This window comes from Drosophila suzukii, chromosome X, assembly GCF_043229965.1.
Source record: "Drosophila suzukii chromosome X, CBGP_Dsuzu_IsoJpt1.0, whole genome shotgun sequence".
NCBI classification, from domain to species: Eukaryota; Metazoa; Arthropoda; class Insecta; order Diptera; family Drosophilidae; genus Drosophila; species Drosophila suzukii.
In genome coordinates this window covers 17144348-17163180 of record NC_092084.1, presented here as the reverse complement: position 1 = coordinate 17163180, position 18833 = coordinate 17144348, and the positions used below count along the sequence as shown (strand labels likewise).

Sequence of the window (18833 nt, the reverse complement as noted above, 5' to 3'; positions counted from 1 at the left end):
CCTTACACCAGTCTCTAGTAGAATCCTAAAAATAATATCCTCAAAATTCTCAGTTAAATTCTTTAAATTGTTTGAATAAATGTATTTTTCAAAGTTCCGCCACATTTCTGAGTTTTTTTTTAAATATTCAGGGTATTTCCAAGAGAAAATGCTCCTTTATTTCATATTACATATTTTAACTTCAGGAAAGAATGACAACTAGGCGTAGCTATTTGAAAATTTAACAGGAACCATTGTTGATTTTTTAACAACTTATTTTGGGAAATAATTTCCGTTTAATGTAGATTTGTTAGATTTTCGGCTGATCTAATATTTTTACTTGTTGCGATAACCAATCGATATCGCTGCTTGGCGCACGATACTTATTTTTTGCCTCATTCCCAGCCCCGCGAAAATTAAATCCTGCAGCGATTGGGGGATTCTGTTAAAAGTTAACATTTGAGTGACATTTGTGTGGTGAGCAAGAGCTGAAGTGAGTGTTTCTAGTACCATGGCGCAGCAACTTAAGTTGAACTTGGTGAAATTTGCAGGGAAACTGGAGTGAGATCGTTGACAGTGCGCAGAATCTGCAGTGCAAATATGGCGTTAGTGCATGTAGCGTCGATACTTTCGATATATTTCCGGTATATTCCCATAATAAATCTGGTATTAAACGTATTTTCCTGCAGACAGGTCACACCGCATCCGACGCCTCGCACTGCTTACCACCATACAATTACAATCAAAACTGTTTTCCAGCCCCGGCGGAGCACGTCGCAGATCCGCAGTATCCGCAGTTCAATTTTTTTCCAGTGCGACTCCTCGTTCCAAACAAACCCAAGCCCAAGCCCACACCAAACGAAAGCGAAGGGAGAGAGTATAGAGGCGGAAAGAAAAGTAAAGCAAAGTAAAGCGAAGCCCTGGACAGGATCGGGCGAGCGAACCAAGTGCGAACAATGTGCGGAAAGTGGGTGACGCGGGCGGCGTGGTCGACGGCGACGGAGAGCGGATAGTGGTGGATGGTGTGTGGAACGATTGCGAACGGACGCAGACCGAAACAAAAGTGAAAACGTGCAAAAAAACAAAAGAAGCAAGAAGCGAAAGAGGAGGCGACTAGCGAATACAAAGCGACAAAATGTGCGACGCTGCGGCGGCAACGACGGCAACAGCAGCAGCAACAGCAACAACAACAACAACAACAGCAGCAGCAGTAGCAGCACTGGAGGCCACAGCAACGCCTGGAACGGCAGCGGTAACTGGAACGGGAGCGGGCAATGTAACTGGAACCGCATCCCCTGAAGCAACTGGCGCCACACCAGCTGCAACCAAAGGCGAGCGGTCGGCGCGACAAAACTGCTGTCGCCTGTGCATTGCCCCGCAAACCGAATGCATCTCGATCATCAATAGCTATGCGGCGGACAAGGAGCCGCTGTCCACCAAGATCCACAACTGCGTCGGCATCAAGGTGAGTGCGCTGGCTCCAATGGGGTACATATTCCATCCATCCAACCATCCGGCTGTGTCGTCATCCCGGGCATTTCCATTCCCATAACGATTCCCATTTCGATTCCGATTCCCCGAGCGTCCGGCGGCGCTCTCTCTCTGGACGGACGCTCTCTTGGGCACTCCGGTGGTTGGACACCATTAACAGTTATACACACATCCAGTTGGCCAGTTGGAAGGATGAGGCGATGGCCACACCCGTTGGACGGGACGCTCTTTGGAGGCCCGAAAAGTGAGGTTACGGATGACGCTGGCCGATGACGATGACGATGAAGTGTAGCCAATGTGGGCCCCCGGGGCAGAGGCAGTGACGTTGGATTGTGCAAGCACCAGCAGATGATGATGATGGCCACCAAAAAATAAGAGGAAGAGCTGGGGGGAAAACTGAAAACGAACGAAACGAACCAGCCAAACCGAACCCCGCCTCCTCCTTCTCCACCATCGCCATCTCCTCCACCTCCACCATCTCCTCCTCTTCCACTTCTGGCTCTTCGCTGTGCGCGAGTATGGGTGTGTGGCCAGCCGCATGGTCCGCTTTTTGGGTTTCCAGTGTTTCCACTGCCAAGTCACGATGCAGTGGGAATGGAAGAGGAAGAGGAAAAGGAAGAGGAGGAGTAGCAGTGGCGGTGGCGGTGGCCTGGCTGTAATCCAATCACGACCGCAATCTTTTGCTCATAATCAAACTTGAACTCTCCACTTTTGCTACTCCTCCTCCATCTCCTTCTCCTTTCATTCCATTCCGTTTCCTTCCATTCGATTTGATTCGATTCTATTCCTTTCCATTGGTTTGCCTGCCTTCCCGTTTTGAGGTTAGAACTGATCCTGCTTCCTTTCCAAAAATCTACTGCCTGCTCCGCTTGCTCCTCCTTCTCCTCCGCCGCCTCCTCCTCCTCCTCCTCTTCTCGTTCGCCTCTTCCCAGCGGGCGAGAGCAGCTGCGAATGGCCAGCACAAAGCATAAAGTCCGATGAGCGCGCCGTCGTCGTCTTTGCCCTTGTATGTGTGCATACGCTTCTGCGTGCCTGAGTGTGTGTGTGTGTGCGGCGGGCAACAGAGATTCAGATTGAGATTCAGAGATTCCAGGCCAGAAAACCCAAAAACCGAAACCGAAAACCCAAAAACCCAGGCCAATTACACATCCATTTTGCTTTTGGCTTGTGTAGTACCTTTTTCAAGGAATTTCACTTGGAGGGCAGCAGTTGCTCTCTGCTCCGCTCTCTCTTTGCGCGCGCGCATCCTTTGGGGGAACAGGATGAGGAAGAGGAGGAGGACGACAAGGAGGAGGACATGGAAGAGGAAGTGGAAGTGGTGGAGGCGGAGGCGGAGGAGGACTTGGACTGTGCTCCCCCATGCGGCTTCGCTAGCTTCGTTTATTGATTCTTTCTGGGCTCTATATATGTTTTTTGTTTTCCTGTCGAGTTCCCCCGGCATCTACATGTGTATATCCCAGTATCCCATATCCGCCACGCCGCTGCTGCGTGTGCTTGGTGCTTTGGTGCCCCCAATGGTCGTCGCCATCACGTCGACGTCGTGGTCGTCGTCGTCGTCGTCTGGGTCTAATGGTGCTCGGTTCGGTTCTCCTCGATTCTCGGTTCTCTGTTCTTTCCCTGGGCTTCGATTCGATTTCATGGCAATTGCTCTGCACACACACACACCCGCCAGTTGCCTCCGACAGAGGTGTATACGTATACATATACATAGCTGTGTGTGTTGTACACCAACCAGCCAACCGACCATATACAACAACAACAACACGCTGGTTGGCGTCATCGCTAGCTCGACTACTTCTCTTGCTCTTGCTCTTCCTCTTGCTCCGTTCTCGTTATCTGGAGGCGGACCACATGCTCGCATACACGCACACACCCATACAGGGGACGCACACACAGACGGAGGTAGAAGACAAAGACACAGGCAAAAGAGACCGGGAAACGGGAATGGGAATGGGCATGGGAATGGGTATGGGAATGGACATGGGTATGGGCAACGGCATGGGCATGGGCATGGGTATGGTTATGGGTAGAAGAGGAGGAGCAGGGGCTAGCGGACAGCGGGAAAACAGCAGGCGGACAGCGGCGGAGACCCAAAACCGGGCACAAAATTCGAGTGGTTTCACCTTGGGCACAGGCACAGGCAGAGGCTCAGGCACAGGCACACCAGATTACCTGGTGGGATGTCGATATATTTGTGCCTTTTGCCTTTCTGCTGCTGCCGCTGCTGCTGCTGCTTCTTCTTTGGTCGGCTCCTTCCTTTTGGCCCGCATCGAATTTCCAGCAACAACAGCCAGCAGCACCAGCAGCGTCGTCGTCGTCGTCTCCATTTTGTGGCTCTTGGGTCCCCAGGTGGACTAACTTTCTCCCCTTGGCCAAAAAATGCGACGACGACGACTACGACGATGGTGAAGCGACGTGACGAGATGACAAGCCGATAAAAGAGGGATTCGAAGAGGGGAGGAGCAGGACAGGGCAGGGAGGAGCAGGGAGGAAGCCCACAACGGAACAGAGAGAAGCAGCCGAAGCATCCGCAACATTTCCACTCTGGCTCATCCAAGATGGCGGACGAGGGCTGGATGGAATAGGTTGCCAGGGATTTCGAGAGCACAAGGATACACACTTTAGGGATACATAAATGCCCAAGGATGAGTCTCTGTTTATCCCAAAAGGGAATAGATTTTGCAAAAGAGATGATCAAAGATGATATATAATGAATGTAGCGAGTGCTTAAGTCGGGATTACAATGAAGGTGATAAGGGAATTGATTAGATAAATAAGTATATAAACTTTAGGGTTATAGGAAATTGTTAGCATCATCAAATTTAAGATATTAAAATTAGACTCAAGAAGGTAATGATAAGAACTAAGGTCCTAAATGAAAAATGTCTTTAACAAAAGTCATCCACTTAAATACAGGACTATTATCTTTAAGATAGAATTTTATTTTGTTTTTATGAGTACCATAAACTCCATTCAAAACATTCTTTAATCCATTAAAATATTATAAAATTTCAAACATGACTCTACCTCTACTCCTTCGAAATTGTAAACATTTAACTGAAAACTAACTTTATTGCTAGATTGCAACATTATAATTGATTTCCCCGACTTTAAAGCATCTTTGTAAATATGTAGTTATAACCCCCTTTCGCCCCCACCCTTTAAACTTGTCGCTTAATCGATAACTCGCATTGATCTCCGCTTGAACGATAACAGCTGTTTGGAAGTCCTAGGGTGGACCCTGTTGCACTTGTGTTTTTATTTTGTTCTGCCTGCGACGAAATTCAATATTTCAAAGGAACTGCGACTCCCTGCTCCTCTTTGTCCTGCCCTTCGTCATCGCTTTCGTCCTGCTCCTGCTCCTGCTGTGCCAGGCCATGTTGTTGCTGCCCTCAAGATCTCCGGTCTGCTAAATATGAGGGTTACTTTTTGGTTATTTCTACGTCTTCAGTACTTTGTGCGTGGAACTGACAGGACAGGATGCTCTCTCTCTTGCCCACACACACACAGACACACACAGATACAAATTTATTTATATATATATGCGAACAGCATGGGTTTGGAACGAATAAGGACACAAAAAGGAGAAGAACTTGTTCCACGAAGGAGCAGAGGCAGCGGGGAGACGGAATGGTAACGGGAGTGGGAATGGGAATGGGTATGGGAATGGTCCATGGCTGGTGATTATTGCACCTGGTGGCCTGGCCAGCGGAAAACGAAGGCGGCAGCTGGTGGAATCTGCAGCTGCCACAAGTCTTTCAGCCTTATATACACCACTATGTCCACTATGTATACAAGAATGTATGTATTTACCCACCTCCTGCCCTTCATTTTGCGACTTTCTAAAATCTCACCTTATTGCGTATTATCTATAATGTGCGGATGGATAAGCCCAAACCCCCAAATGGGGTTCCGATGTTGCTACATTAAAGTGCAGGCCGCGGAACATGGAAATCCTTGTATCCTGTATCCAATTGCACCGGGGAAAGATGGCGGCCATGGGGGAGACGCTGGTTTGGGTGAGGTGAATGAACAACATATTATCGAAACGGAATGGAGTTGAGCATTGGAGTTGGAGCTCTCGAAATCCTCCACTGGGAGTGTGGGATTCGGATTGTACATAAGGATACGGCAGTACATATATGCATCCACATATATATGCAGGCCCAAAATTGGAGGCGGGTACTTGTGTGTTTGTCCATCCGTGCGTGTGTGTGTGTGTGTGTGCTTTAAGGACCTCCGGGCTTTAATATCCTGGGGTTTCAATTACAATAGCACAACAATGCAAATCCAGCCAGCAACAACAATAACAACAACAACAAGTACAAGACTTGGACTATTAAATTAAACACACTAGCACACACACGCAAACACCAACACACACATAAACAAACATGCATGCACACATAGCTCAAGTCGAAAAGACAAATGCAAAACAAAACATTTTCTTCGTTTGTTTTGATCACTTCCATTCGCCTCTTTGATTGCTAATTCTCGCCGTTCTTCCTATCGATATTCAACTAAAGTGATGAAAACGGGAGCAGAGCTGAGAAAGTAGCTGCTTTCAAGCCAGTTTATAGCCATGGTTTATAAGCCAGAGATCGGTTGGGATTAGTAATGTATAGTGCCCACTTAAAGTGGGTGTATCCACTAATTCATCAAAAATTAGTTACTGCACTAACAAAATAGTCATGAAATCCTAATTGAAATGATTGGATACTACGTATTATTTTCAGTTTAGTTTTTAGGAAAGTATTCTCGAAAAGTTCTGATCTTCAGTATATAAAATATATCAAAATTTTTTTAATCAATTATAATATATATTTGCATATGTACATAGTCATGGTGTGTTTCTTATGAAAAGTATTGATCTGGAGATACAAAGTGCTTTTTCACTTTTTTTTATATCCCTCGTGATTTGAAGAATGTTTGGTTTTTGTGATGGGTTATGTAATTTTTGTAATCTCATAATTGTTTAGGCAGTTCCTGATCATAGTTATCAGTCATAATTATCAGTGCACTATGTTGGAAGATATGAAAGGCAACATTATTTCGTTTACACAAAGCAAATATGTTTCAAATTGTTTATTAATTACATAACATGCTGTTTATATGCCAATTATCAATGGAATATAAGACGAATTTCAATGAAATGGGTTATTACTTACATATTTTTCAAATATTATGATCTCATGAGCCTTATATAAGATCTGATATATCATTATTTTGAAAATAAGAACGCTGTTTATATGCTTATTTTCAATGAAATATGAGTCGGATACCAAAGAGCAACAATTAAAGTAATTATCTTTAGTGGGTATGCATAGGTACATATATACCATGTATGTTATATGTAAATACAGTGTATTAGATTGTTAACTTTGTAGTTTGATCAGTAAATCTAGCTTGTTCTGACCATGTTGCAATGTATCTGCTGGCCATTGCTGAGATACAGCAACTGCTTCGATAAGCGATTACGATAAAACTGCTAAACCGCGGCTTTGATAATTGAGATTTAATAGATATTGTGGCGGCCAAGATGTTTTGAGTCCGTGCTCCCGGCAAAATCGACCCGTGTGTTTGGGCCAGGACGGGCATACATAAGTACATACCTACGTACGTGCCAGCATACATATGTATATACTGAAGGGCGGGCTTACATAGGCTGGCAATTCAAACGATACACACAGTCGTACACAAACAAACATGCGCACACACTGTTATCAGCCAGCAGGACATTTCATATGATTTGCGCAGTCTTCTGTGTTTGTAGTGGTGAGCGGTGGGGTGTGGGATGAATTGGCAAGGTGATGAGGTGGGTGGCATGGGATGCTGCGGCAGTATTGCATATAATTATAAGCAGGTCATTGACATTAATAGGATAGTTGCGAGCGGGGGACCACTACCTGCATTCTCCGCATCGCTGGACACACAAACTCCACTGTTGTCCCCCCAAAACTCCAATCAAAGGCCTGAAAACCGAAAGAGTGGGCAAACATCCCGGGCTATTTCGACTTTAAATAACCAATTTTCCACTAGATAAAGGTTTCTGAACCCACAAAAACAATAAAATTGTTAGTTATTATTATTATTAAACCAGCTAGCCTGGCTAAAACTATAGTAAACTCTTTATCTCTGAGGTATTTCACTAAAACCACTATTTATTTTAAGGATTTATTTTCTATTACTAACTAAATCTTAAAGAATTTTCAAGATTTTGCTGGTCAATCAGTTTTCTCGCTTCTGCAACAGCAAAGAAAACCAGTCGCGAATTCTTCAGATTCATGTTGCAAATTTTTAAAGGGACGGACATTGTTCTTTTAACATTTCAAAAACCTTTGTCATACAAACAAAATATTAAATTCGACTTTCTTACAACTACTTTCAGATTACACCGCAGGATCGGCTGTCGCTGCAGATTTGCCACGCCTGCATCAGCTACCTGAACTCATGGCAGAGCTTCAAGAACCGATGCTTCAGCTCGCAGACGAAGCAGCGACAGTGGCTGGATGTCAACAAGAGCAAGCTCCTCAGCTACCTGGACCTGAACAGTGCGGAGAATGGAGGAGGAGGAAGCGGAGGTGGCTCCTCCTACGATCACCTCCAGCAGCATCAGCAGCAGCAACAGCCATCGGAGAATGAGCTCGAAGCGGAGAAGGCGACGCCAACGGCCTCGGCGACGGCCGCCAACATTTTGGATGGCATACACTCGCTGAAGAAACGCAAATCCCTAACAGTCTATGTGAGTCCTAAACCGCAGCAGCTGCCACAGCATCAATTGCAGCAGTTGCAGCTGCAACCACCGGCCAGAATGACGGCGACGACCAGCAGCGCACAGCAATCGCTGCAGACCCTTCTTTTGCAGGTGCCAGCATCGGCGGCGGCGGCGGCAAGCTGCTCCTCCACGTCCACGTCCACAGCCACCACATCTGCATCCCAGCAGCGGGAGCAGCAGCATCAGCAGCGCCAGCAATCTCACCAATATCGCAGATACCATCATCACCACCACCAGCAACAGCAGCAGCAGCACTCGCAGCAACATCAGCAGCGGGGCAAGCAAATGTTGCCACATCATCATCATCAGCACCAACAGCATCATCATCAGCAGCAGCAGCAGCATAGACGCCAGCGGCAATACCGTCCACAGCGTCCAGTTCCGGTGGCTAATCCGGCTCCATCATTGCGCAAATTCAAACCGAAGCTGTTTATGCCCTTGGATATAGCAGTGCCTCCGCTGCCACCATTGCCGCCAGTGGCTCCCGTATCGATTGCTCCGCCTGGTGGTGCTGCTGAACTGCTGCCCGGGATGTCTGGTGTGGGTGGAATGGAGAGTTTGTCGCTGTCGCTGCCGCTTGATTTCAGCCAAAGCTGCAGCAGCAGCGGTCACGTCCAACAACAGCAGGTGGCTGGTGGCCTGGTCACAGCGACGTCCACGTCCAATCCGCCGGGCAACGTCGTTTCAGCCACGGCCTCTATCTCTGCCTCTGCCTGTGCAACTGCATCTGCATCTGCAACTGCATCCGCATCCATGTCCACGGCTCCGCTGCTTATGCCGGTGACGCTGCAGAGCGCCGCCCAGCAGCTGCGCTTTTTCAGACGCTACTCCTATAATGTAATTGTATCGTGCATTCGAAGCGTGAACGAACCCCCCCATCCTAATCCTGTACAGCGCTCTTCTACCTGTTATCCCGAATGCGAAATTATGCGAAATCACCAAATGTCCGTCTGGGCTTAGTCTTGTTTATGCCGGTTTCGGAATATTTTGTATAGTACCAACTCGGCCATAGCTCTCTGGCTAACGGGTATCAATGGACGCACTGCAGCGTCCATGATTGATGTTATTGATTTTCTGTACTATTGTGATATATACGAACTAGATGTGCTATATTCGATTTAAACTAATTTCCGTTTCGTCTGGCACTGTTTGTTCTCTCGTTTTTGGTTGAATGTGTTGGATCCCCTGCAGCCACTGCCTGCGATTCCCATCAAAGATGAGCCCATTGACACGGATGACGACTACCAGATGAAGTCAATAGACGAGTCCGATGACATGGTCGATCCCACAATGTTCCTAGAGCGTTCCGAGCACGAGGGCGATGTGCCGCTGACGGTGAGTCATCAAGAAATACCAGTTATAGGATGGAAAATTTTACTAGAAAGGTTTTATTTTATTAAGAGAATTTATTACTTTACAAATTTATATGATATTCAAGCTAGTAATATTAAAAGCTTTCAAGCTTCTTATCAATTTAAAAAAAAATTAATAAAATAATTCGCGAATTCTTGAGTAGCATGTTTTAAATACCAACTATATGGCATTTCGTAAACTCAAATGAAGTTTTTTTTTTAAATAGGGTATATTATGAAACTGTATTCTCAGTCTTTAGGAAGGGCTTTATAATTCTAATAGATTTATAGCAAACTTTCTTCTCTGCCAAACCGATATTAATTTATATTTTTTATTTGTACCCCCGCAGGCCTCGGACTACGACTACACTGCGCAACATGGCGTGAATGCCTCTTCCGTTGCAGCTTCGCTGCCGCCGAATGCGGTTGCCAATGTGGCAGCTGCCGGGGATTCCAAGGTGGCCAGCTGTCGGGCCTGCAGTCTGCAGTTCTCCACCCGGGCCAACGCCCGTCGCCACGAACGGAATCTGCACCCGAATCTGTTCCAGCTGTCCACAGACTCGCCCCACAACACACCCATCACAAAGCCAACGCCCGCCTTGGCTGCCGCCTTGGAGATCCAACGGGCAGCGGCTGCGGCGGCCACTGCGGAGGCCAATCGAGCGGCGGGTGCGGCTGGCGGGAATATCTCCACGCAAAAGTACCGCCAGGTGGTGATGAACGCGTTCATCAAGTGCGAGGGCGGCGGCTATGACTACGATAATCCCGAACAGTACCGACCGCTGCTCACCCGCGACAAGGTGGAGTTTATCGAGCAGAACGACGAGTTCCTGGAGCAATACCAGACGATGACCTGCCGCTGCTGCAGCAAGTACTTCAGCACGTACAAGAACTTCATGGCGCACGTGCGCAAGAAGTATCCGCTGCTGCCGCGCAACCTATGCTTCAACTGCCTCAAGATGAACGACTCCAAGGCGCTGTTCATCTCGCATCTGAAGAAGCGCAATTGCATCAATCTCTTTAGGGTCTTGAATGCGCTGCGTGGCAAGACAACGGCCGTGGTTGTGCCCTCTGTCGCTGAAGATGTGGCCGACGATGTCGGAACAACCGGAGGAGTTGTGGCAGTGGCCGATGCCGGCGCAGGTGTGGTGGTGACCATGACCAGTCCGACGGTGACAGTGAGCGGCGGCGGAGAAGCCGTCACTCCCGGCGGAGGCTCCGAACGGCCGGAGAAGCTGCGCGCCAAGGAGCTGTTGGTCAACAAGCTGTACGAGTGCAAGCTCTGTCCCAAGGGATTCCGCACCAAGCACGAGTTCCGAACGCATGTGTACGACAAGCATGCGGATGTCCAGCGCAAGGACAACAACTCGATACAGTGCAGCTTCTGCGGACTGGACTTTGCAGATCCGGTGGACAGGCGGCGGCACTACAACAATATGGACTGCATCGTTCGGCTGCGCTGCATGACCTGCGATGCGAAGCTGGAGACGCACCAGCGATTCCTCGATCACGTCTACCAGGATCACTTGGGCGGCGTGGGTGGCGGCGGAGCGAGCAGCGACAATGCCTCCACCACGGGCAGCGGCATGGCCAGGAGCAACAGCATGGAGCATTCGCCCGGAAAGAGGAGTCTGCTCGGTGCCCTGGGCATTGGCGTTGGCTCCTCGGCGGATGAGTCGCGAAGCAGCAGTGCGGCTCCGCCGCTGACCTCTACACCCAAACTGGCGGGAGTTGCCCAGGTGGGTGGCAGCGGCAGCGGCGGGGGCGGCGGCTTGGCCAGCGCCTCAGCCTCCGCGCAGAGCTCAGCGAATCGAGATGCGTCCGCACCCAAATCCCAGTACTTCTCCCGGATGCCGCAGGTTTGCCCCATTTGCGGGCAGCAGTACAACAACTACAACAATGTGCTGCGACACATGGAATCGAAGCATCCGAACAAGCTGCCAGAGACCTACAAGTGCGTGCGATGCGGCCTGGGCTATCCCCGGATCTCCTACCTGAGGGAGCACATGATCAATGTGCACGGCGTGGACAAGAACCGGCACTCTGGCGGCTTCGAGTACATCGTGAATGCGGATGCCGTAAAGTTGGCCGACGGCAGCACGCCAAACGTCTACACGGGTCGCTACGACTACGTGATGAAGGACCTGATGTCGATAACAAATGGTGGGACACTCGGTAATTAGGCTTAGACTGTAGACGTCCCCCGCTCTGCCTGTTTCCCATTTCATCTCGAAAATTATGGTTTTGTCCTTGTGTTGAAATGTAATTTAAATTGTTGAAAACTGTTGAAACTACAACTAAAAAAAATGTACAACAGAATTAGTTTCTTCCCTTTTATACCTTACACATTCTTGAAAATCAAGTAGATCTCGTCGAACCTTTTAAAAAACTGGAACACGGGTTTGTGAGATGCTCTAGCAGAAATTATTTTCTGTGTGATACTAAAAAAAGACTTCTTTTGAAGTTCCTATACATATTTCTTGTAAAAACTCCTTTTTTTAAATTATTTTTATTTTTATTTATGTAGAATATATAATATTTCTTGGTTGAGCCTTAAAGTGAAATATTGATAACTTAACCTGTCCCGAATTTGTTTACAATATAAGTCGCCATATTTAAGATAGTATTTGTTGATTATTAACATTTTCCCTTAATATGACGATATAACTTAAGGCATCTTTAGACGAGCACCGTTTTCAACTGAAATAGCGAACTCAGATGAAATATTAGTATGTGTTTAAAGGCCCTAAGTCACTTAACTCATCGTCATTGCATTAAAATTGTCCACTCTTCATTGTAAATTCATTTAAATCAAAGGCTTCGCTTTGCTGGTATGCCTTAAGACTATTTACGGTTCTTGTCTTCTACTACGAGACCGTTGCAAGTGTCAGACTAACCCACCCGCTTTACTCCCGTTTCCAGATGACGAAGAGGAGGAGCCGGGCAGCGTGGCCAAGAAGATGCGCCTGGACGACAGCAGCAACAACAGCAGCCTGGTGGGCGTGGCCAGCCAACAGAAGGAGTGCCCCATCTGCAATGCAGTGTTCAGCAACAACATCGGCCTGTCCAATCATATGCGCTCCCACTACACGGCCTCGAATGCAGTGAATGCGGCTCTGGCGGCTGCCAATCGGATGACACCCAAATCGCTGACCATAACAGCAACGCCAGCAGCAGATTCAGACGTGGGACTGGGGCCAACAACATCGGTTTCGGCCCCAGTAACGCCGGCCATTGTGCCACCGGCAATGGCCAACCAGACGCCCCAGGAGCAGGCCGTCTTCCGGCGAAGTCTCGACCAGGCGGCGGATCGTCGCTTCCGGCGAATGCGCTGCCGCATCTGCCAGCGTCGTTTCAGCTCGAAGAAGTCCTATCGCTACCACATGCTCACCGACCATCAGGTGCAGAATGTGCAGTTCATCAAGTGCAAGCTCTGCAACGCGGAGTTTGCCTACGAGAAGGGCCTAAAGGTGCATCTGTTTAAGGTGCACGGCAGGGCGATCAAGGACGAGATGATTATCAAACAGTTTGAGTGCGAGGTCTGCTCGATTGTCTACAGTTCGGAGCTGGAGCTGGCGCAGCACAAACGCAGTGTCCACAAGCTGGCCTCTGCCTCCGCATCGGCATCCACTTCGGCGTCCACTTCCTCCAAGGTTGACGATGACTCGCTGATGGAGGAGGCCAAGCCCACGGCAGCGGATCTGGCTGATCTCTCCACCCTGGCGGCCAGTGCCTCCACTGCATCGGCTTCGGGTCAGGTCCTGGGCACTCCGCTGTACTGGTACCAGTGCAAGTACTGTCCCTCCAACTTCAACACCAACAAAAAACTGGCCATCCATATCAACTCGCACGACGAGTTTGACTCGAACGATTATTCCTGCAAAGATTGCGGCAACGTCTACAGCGGACGCAAGAGTCTATGGGTAAGTCTGGCTGGGAATAACCAGTTTTTTGGGTTGCAGAGTAGCTGGATTACATTGGTTTAAGGGAGGGGAACAGCAGCAGCAACAGCAAAACCATTAACTATTTCTTTTTCTTCGCCCATAGGTGCATCGCTACAAGAAGCATCCACAAGTACCCGACCCGGCCGAGTGCTCGCTGTGCCGCAAGGTCTTCTTTGACCGCCAGATGCATGACAACCACACGCCCACCTGCAACCGCAAGCCGATCACATCGACAGGTGCCCACCAGCAGCAGGATGCGCAGCTGCAGCAGCAGCAGGCGTCTCTCCAGCCGGCCAGACGAACCGTTTTCCGGCACAAGACGGGCGACGACGAGGACGAAGAGGAGGACGATGACCAGCAGCAGCAGCAGCTGGACGAGCGGGCCAATAACGATGGGAATGGAACTGTGGCGGCGGCAATGGCTTCGAGCAGTGTTGTGACGGCGGCCACGTCGCTAAAGATTCGCATACCCGAGGTGGCCTGCACCATTTGCGGAGCCCGCTTCACCGACCAGGAGCACTTTAGCAAGCACATCCAGAAGCATGAGCAGGAGCTGTACGTGGACAATCCGCTGGCGGCGATGTTCGACGATGGGCCAGCGGATGCCGGGCAGTTCCAGTTGGAGCGGCAGAACGAGAACGGGGAGTACGCGTGCGATTTGTGCGCCAAGACGTTCCCCCAGGTGATCGCACTCAAGGTGCATCGCAAGTGGCATTTCAGAGGTGATAGCAAGCAGGTGAGCGTTTTTGGGCTTGTGCAGCGAGGAGGACGATGGCGACGGACGATGGCGAGGATCGTCGTCTGTCGCGCCACCAACAACTTTTGATGTGCTGATGATGATGATGATGCCTCCGCACCAGTCGCAAAAAACAGATATCAACATCTCGTCATTGCAAACCGAATGTGTACTAATCTATGTGTATTTCTCTCTTTTCTTTCCCCCCCACTCCCCCAATATCCTGCCTGTATCTGTGTATCTGGCAACTTAATCCTTGCAGAACCCCATCGACGGCGAAGCGACACAGTTGACCAACAACAATCATACAACCAACAACAACAACAACTCGATGCTGCACCTACGCGAGCTGCATGCGGTGGGTCTGATGCCCAACCAGCAGCAGCAACAGCAGCAGCAGAGCCTCAACAACTCGTGCAACAGCAGCAGCATGAACCACAACAACAACAGCAGCAGCGGGAACCGCAGCAAGTCGATGAAGCGGAAACGTGAGCTGAAATGCGAATACTGCGCCTCCACCTTCATCAGTAACAACAATCTGCGTCGCCACATGTACGAGCTGCACAAGCACGAGGTAAGCAATCTGCCGGAGCCGCCGGTGATTGTGGTCGACGACCATCTCACCTGCCGTCGCTGTCAGCTGAAGTTCGACACCAAGGAGCTGTGGATCGAGCATAAGCTGGCCGACGCGAAGGTGGTGCGACCCTTCTGCCCCTTCCAGTGGGGCTGCGATCTGTGCGGCGAGTATCTGTCGCGAAAGGAGAAGCTGATGAACCACATCAACAACCATCTCAAGGAGGAGGTCATAGTGCCGGTGGCCACCAAGGCAGCCATAGAGAGGACAGCGGCCATGGAGGCGGCGGCGTCAGAAGATGCAACCACAGCGGCGGCGCCATCATCAACAGCATTGGGTGAGGCAGCGAAAACTGAGGAGCAATCCCTGGAGAAAGGTGAGGTGGCAGCAGCAGGAGCAGCGGCAGCAGCAGCAACAACAGCAGCAGAGAAGATGGAAGAAGATAGCGATGACCTGGATGAGGATGATAGCTCGGGCGAAGAGGAGGAAAGTTCGGGCACGGGCGATGATGAAGACGACGACACGGACGATGAGGATGGTGAGGGTGAAGATGACGACGAGGACGAGGAGGGAGATGGCGGCGAGGGCGAGGACGAAGAGGGTGTGCAGCCGCCGGCTCAATTGTTGCCGTCACAGAAGCAGCACAAAGCGAATCTTAACCAGGATGACGATGATCTCGTCGAGCAGATCTACAGCACGGACGAGGACGACGAAGATGATGGCGAGGTGGAAAGCGACGACGATGATGAAGATGACGATGAGGAGGACGATGTTGAGGAGCCGGAGCCAGTGGCATTGCCGGTGCGACCGCTAATGAATGGCAAGTCGAAAATGCCGCCGCTGATCGTGGCCAGCTCGGATGAGGAGGACGATGGTGTGATCCCCATCGAGGACATCATCGAAGAGGAGTTCGATGAGGATGTCGATCCGGATCCCGATCCGGATGATGTCATCGAGGAGGTGGACGACGATGATTTAGATGAGGGGGATGCGGAGGACGAGCCGAATGTGGTGTCGACAGCCTCCTCCTCGGAGAGCGAGTCCACCACAACGACCACGTCCAATTCGCATTCGCATACGCATTCCACGGGTGAGCGGCGTAAGAAGGCCGACGATCAGTTGAATGATCCCGGCTTTACCTGTGATCTATGTCAACTTTGTTTCGATTCTCAGGAGCTTCTCCAGAGCCACATCAAAAGCCATATCCTCAATGGGCCAAAGCTCTCAACAGCGGCAGCGGCGCAGCCAGCAGTGGCAACAGCAGTAGCCGCCACAGCAGCGGCAACAGCAACAGCAGGCGGCGCGGCAGCAACATTGGCAACGGCAGCAAAGACGAAGCCTGACTCCAAGTCAGCGGTGCTGGCCAACAATAACAACAACAAGAGCAAGACTGTTGCTGCCACGACGACGACTGCAGCAGCTGCAAAAGCTGCAACGACAAATTGAGTAGTCATTCTGCCAACACCACCACCACCACCAGCACCACCTCATCATCATCATCTCGATCCAAACTCACTTGAAATGTACAAAGCCAATCCACTTAAACACCGCCATCATCATCTCATCATCATCTCAATCATTCAGAAAACAATGAAACATCAGCAACCACATGAACATCAGCAACGCATTCCATCAACAGAAATCAGCCACGTTTATGTATAGCACGAGATGCGTGTGTGTGCGTGTGTGTTATATAAACCCCTTTTTTTTCTTGCTTCTAGTCGTAAGAACTTAACTAACATATATGTGTACATCATATATATAAATATATGTAAGCTAAGACATTTTTTTTTTCAAATGTTAACCTAGTTTGTACCGCGCACACACCCACACACAAAGCAAGAATACGGGATCTATAGGCATCCTTCTACGGCTAAGTTTCGCTATAAAACCTATAAATATATATACATTGATATAGTAGACCTAAGCATATAGAAAAGTACGTCTTAATATGTTACACATCAATTATCAAGCAAAAAGTTTACGACGCACCAAAGCAAGCGACAGAAAACGCAAGGGAAACCGCTCAGTTAGTTAGTAAAACAGAACCATCAGGATTTTCAAAGTATTTCACACGACAGCATGACACTCTCAAACACACACACACCACACACAAAGCGATAGTTGTTTAGGTTTTGTTTACGTATGCAAACCTTGGTCTTCCCGAAACTCTACAATCGGTTAAAAACTCGGGTCCCCCACTTTAGGACCAAGAAAGGCAGACTTGAATAACTACTTCGATCTACTTATCAAACTAAATCATAATTTTATTTATTTTATTCATAACTATGAACACTTAGTAAGTCTATATCTTTTGGTAAGCTACTTGGTTTGATATGTAAACCAAGTAGGCGGTTAATTTACATTGAATAAATAGTCTCCTTAGTTTGTGTATCTAATCCTTTTTCATATTTTAAAAAATTGTATCTTACTTCCTTTGCACAAAGATAAGGAAATCGGATTAAAATGTTGAACATCCTTCTTCTGGCAAGATACTTTTTGCTTAGGAATGAGAAAAAGGATTGCTAAGATGAACAGAATACGTGGTCACAACATTTTTGCCCCCTCAATTAGAATCATTTTTAATTTCCTCTTTATATTTTTATTAAGCAAACATAGCCAATACAATAGAAAAATCAATCCGTAAAATAAAATAAGTCAAAATTTAGAAAAATTTTTAAATTGTACAAAAAAATTATAACTGATTCATATTTTAAACATTTAATCAAACTGTTTTTGTAATACCCTAGAATGTCGTACTTGGCTGACACAAAAGTTGACGGTCCGTTCTTTTCTTATTGAAACACGTTTTCTTTTCAAAAGAACAAGTATTTCAATGGAACAACTTACTCGATAACAAGATAACAATGGCCGGCCTTATCAAATTAAAGCATTAAATAATTTACATTCTTTTTTTACCCATTAATTTGAAAAGTTTTATTATGTTGCATCCTTGTTTTTTTTACGTTTATAATAAACACAAGAGTTTCTTGGCCCGGCATTTTGGAAATTTAGTAGAATCCTATTATGCAAACAACTGACACTATAATCTTGATGCGGAAGGAAGACCAAGGTCAATAGTGGATCCATACTTAGACACGTATTTACATAGATTGAGATTTATTCGTGTAGCTAATATAAAGATTTACCCATAATCTGTACATTACTTATTTTTCACACTACACCCCAAACCCAAAAACAAACCCACACGCATGCGCACACAACTTCAACATACATATATAGACACAACTGATAGCGGCGGCATTATATGTAAAAGTAGCTTAAGCAAAATCTAAAATGTAACTGGAAATGTAGTCTAAAACGTACAAAATAAATTAAAACAAATGCAGAATCATATAAGCAAACTTTTGTCCCTCACGCGTTGAAGAATCGAAAAGAAAGTAATAAAAGAAATATAAACCTAAAAATATATATAGAAAACAAAAGATAGTTTGCTTTGGTTGGTTTTGCAGATTCCAATAACCCGATAGTGGAGAGTCTCTACTAGGAACCTTATCTAAAATACAGTCGGAAATGCTGAAATAGCACCGATAACCACATGTTTTCGTATCAAAATGCTCTGGTTGGTCATTTATGAATGGTGTTTTGAAATGGAACATGGGAAAAAAATCTTAATCTTAATCTGATTCAGCAAAGAATATAGTACTGAGTTCTGGATCTTAAGTTCATTATATAGATTTAAAGTCTCCAATAAAACAAGATGGTTGCTTAATCTTTCAACACTATTTTAATCCTTAATCAGTTAAGCCCCGGTTAAACAAAAATAGGTAGTACTGCGATCTGGATTTTAAGATCTCCAAATATTATATAGATATACAGTTTCCAATCAAACAAGGAAGTAGTGCAATTTACAGTGTTGTTAAAACCTCTTAGCCCTATTTTAAGCTTTAATCAGTAAAGCGCTGATTTAACAAAGAACGTAATAGTGAGTTCTGCTTTTTAAGTTCCCCAAACACTATAT

General features: G+C 47.5%; 1 protein-coding gene across 4 annotated transcripts; it reads left to right on the top strand.

Moving 5' to 3' along the window:
• The first annotated feature begins 709 nt into the window (after window positions 1-709).
• hang (hangover) lies at window positions 710-18297 on the top strand. 4 transcript variants are annotated; one of them, XM_017068556.4, is made up of 8 exons: window positions 710-1444; window positions 7859-8212; window positions 9437-9580; window positions 9948-11760; window positions 12520-13520; window positions 13645-14277; window positions 14540-15941; window positions 16025-18297. In XM_017068556.4, the coding sequence occupies exons 1-8, from the start codon at window positions 1115-1117 to the stop codon at window positions 16192-16194; spliced, it is 5847 nt and encodes a 1948-aa protein (XP_016924045.3). In that variant the 5' UTR covers window positions 710-1114; the 3' UTR covers window positions 16195-18297. The 4 variants fall into 4 exon arrangements, with proteins under 4 accessions (XP_016924045.3, XP_036675875.2, XP_036675874.2 ...); XM_036819980.3 differs by having other exon boundaries at window positions 9948-11772; XM_036819979.3 differs by having other exon boundaries at window positions 14540-18297.
• Window positions 18298-18833: the final 536 nt, after the last annotated feature.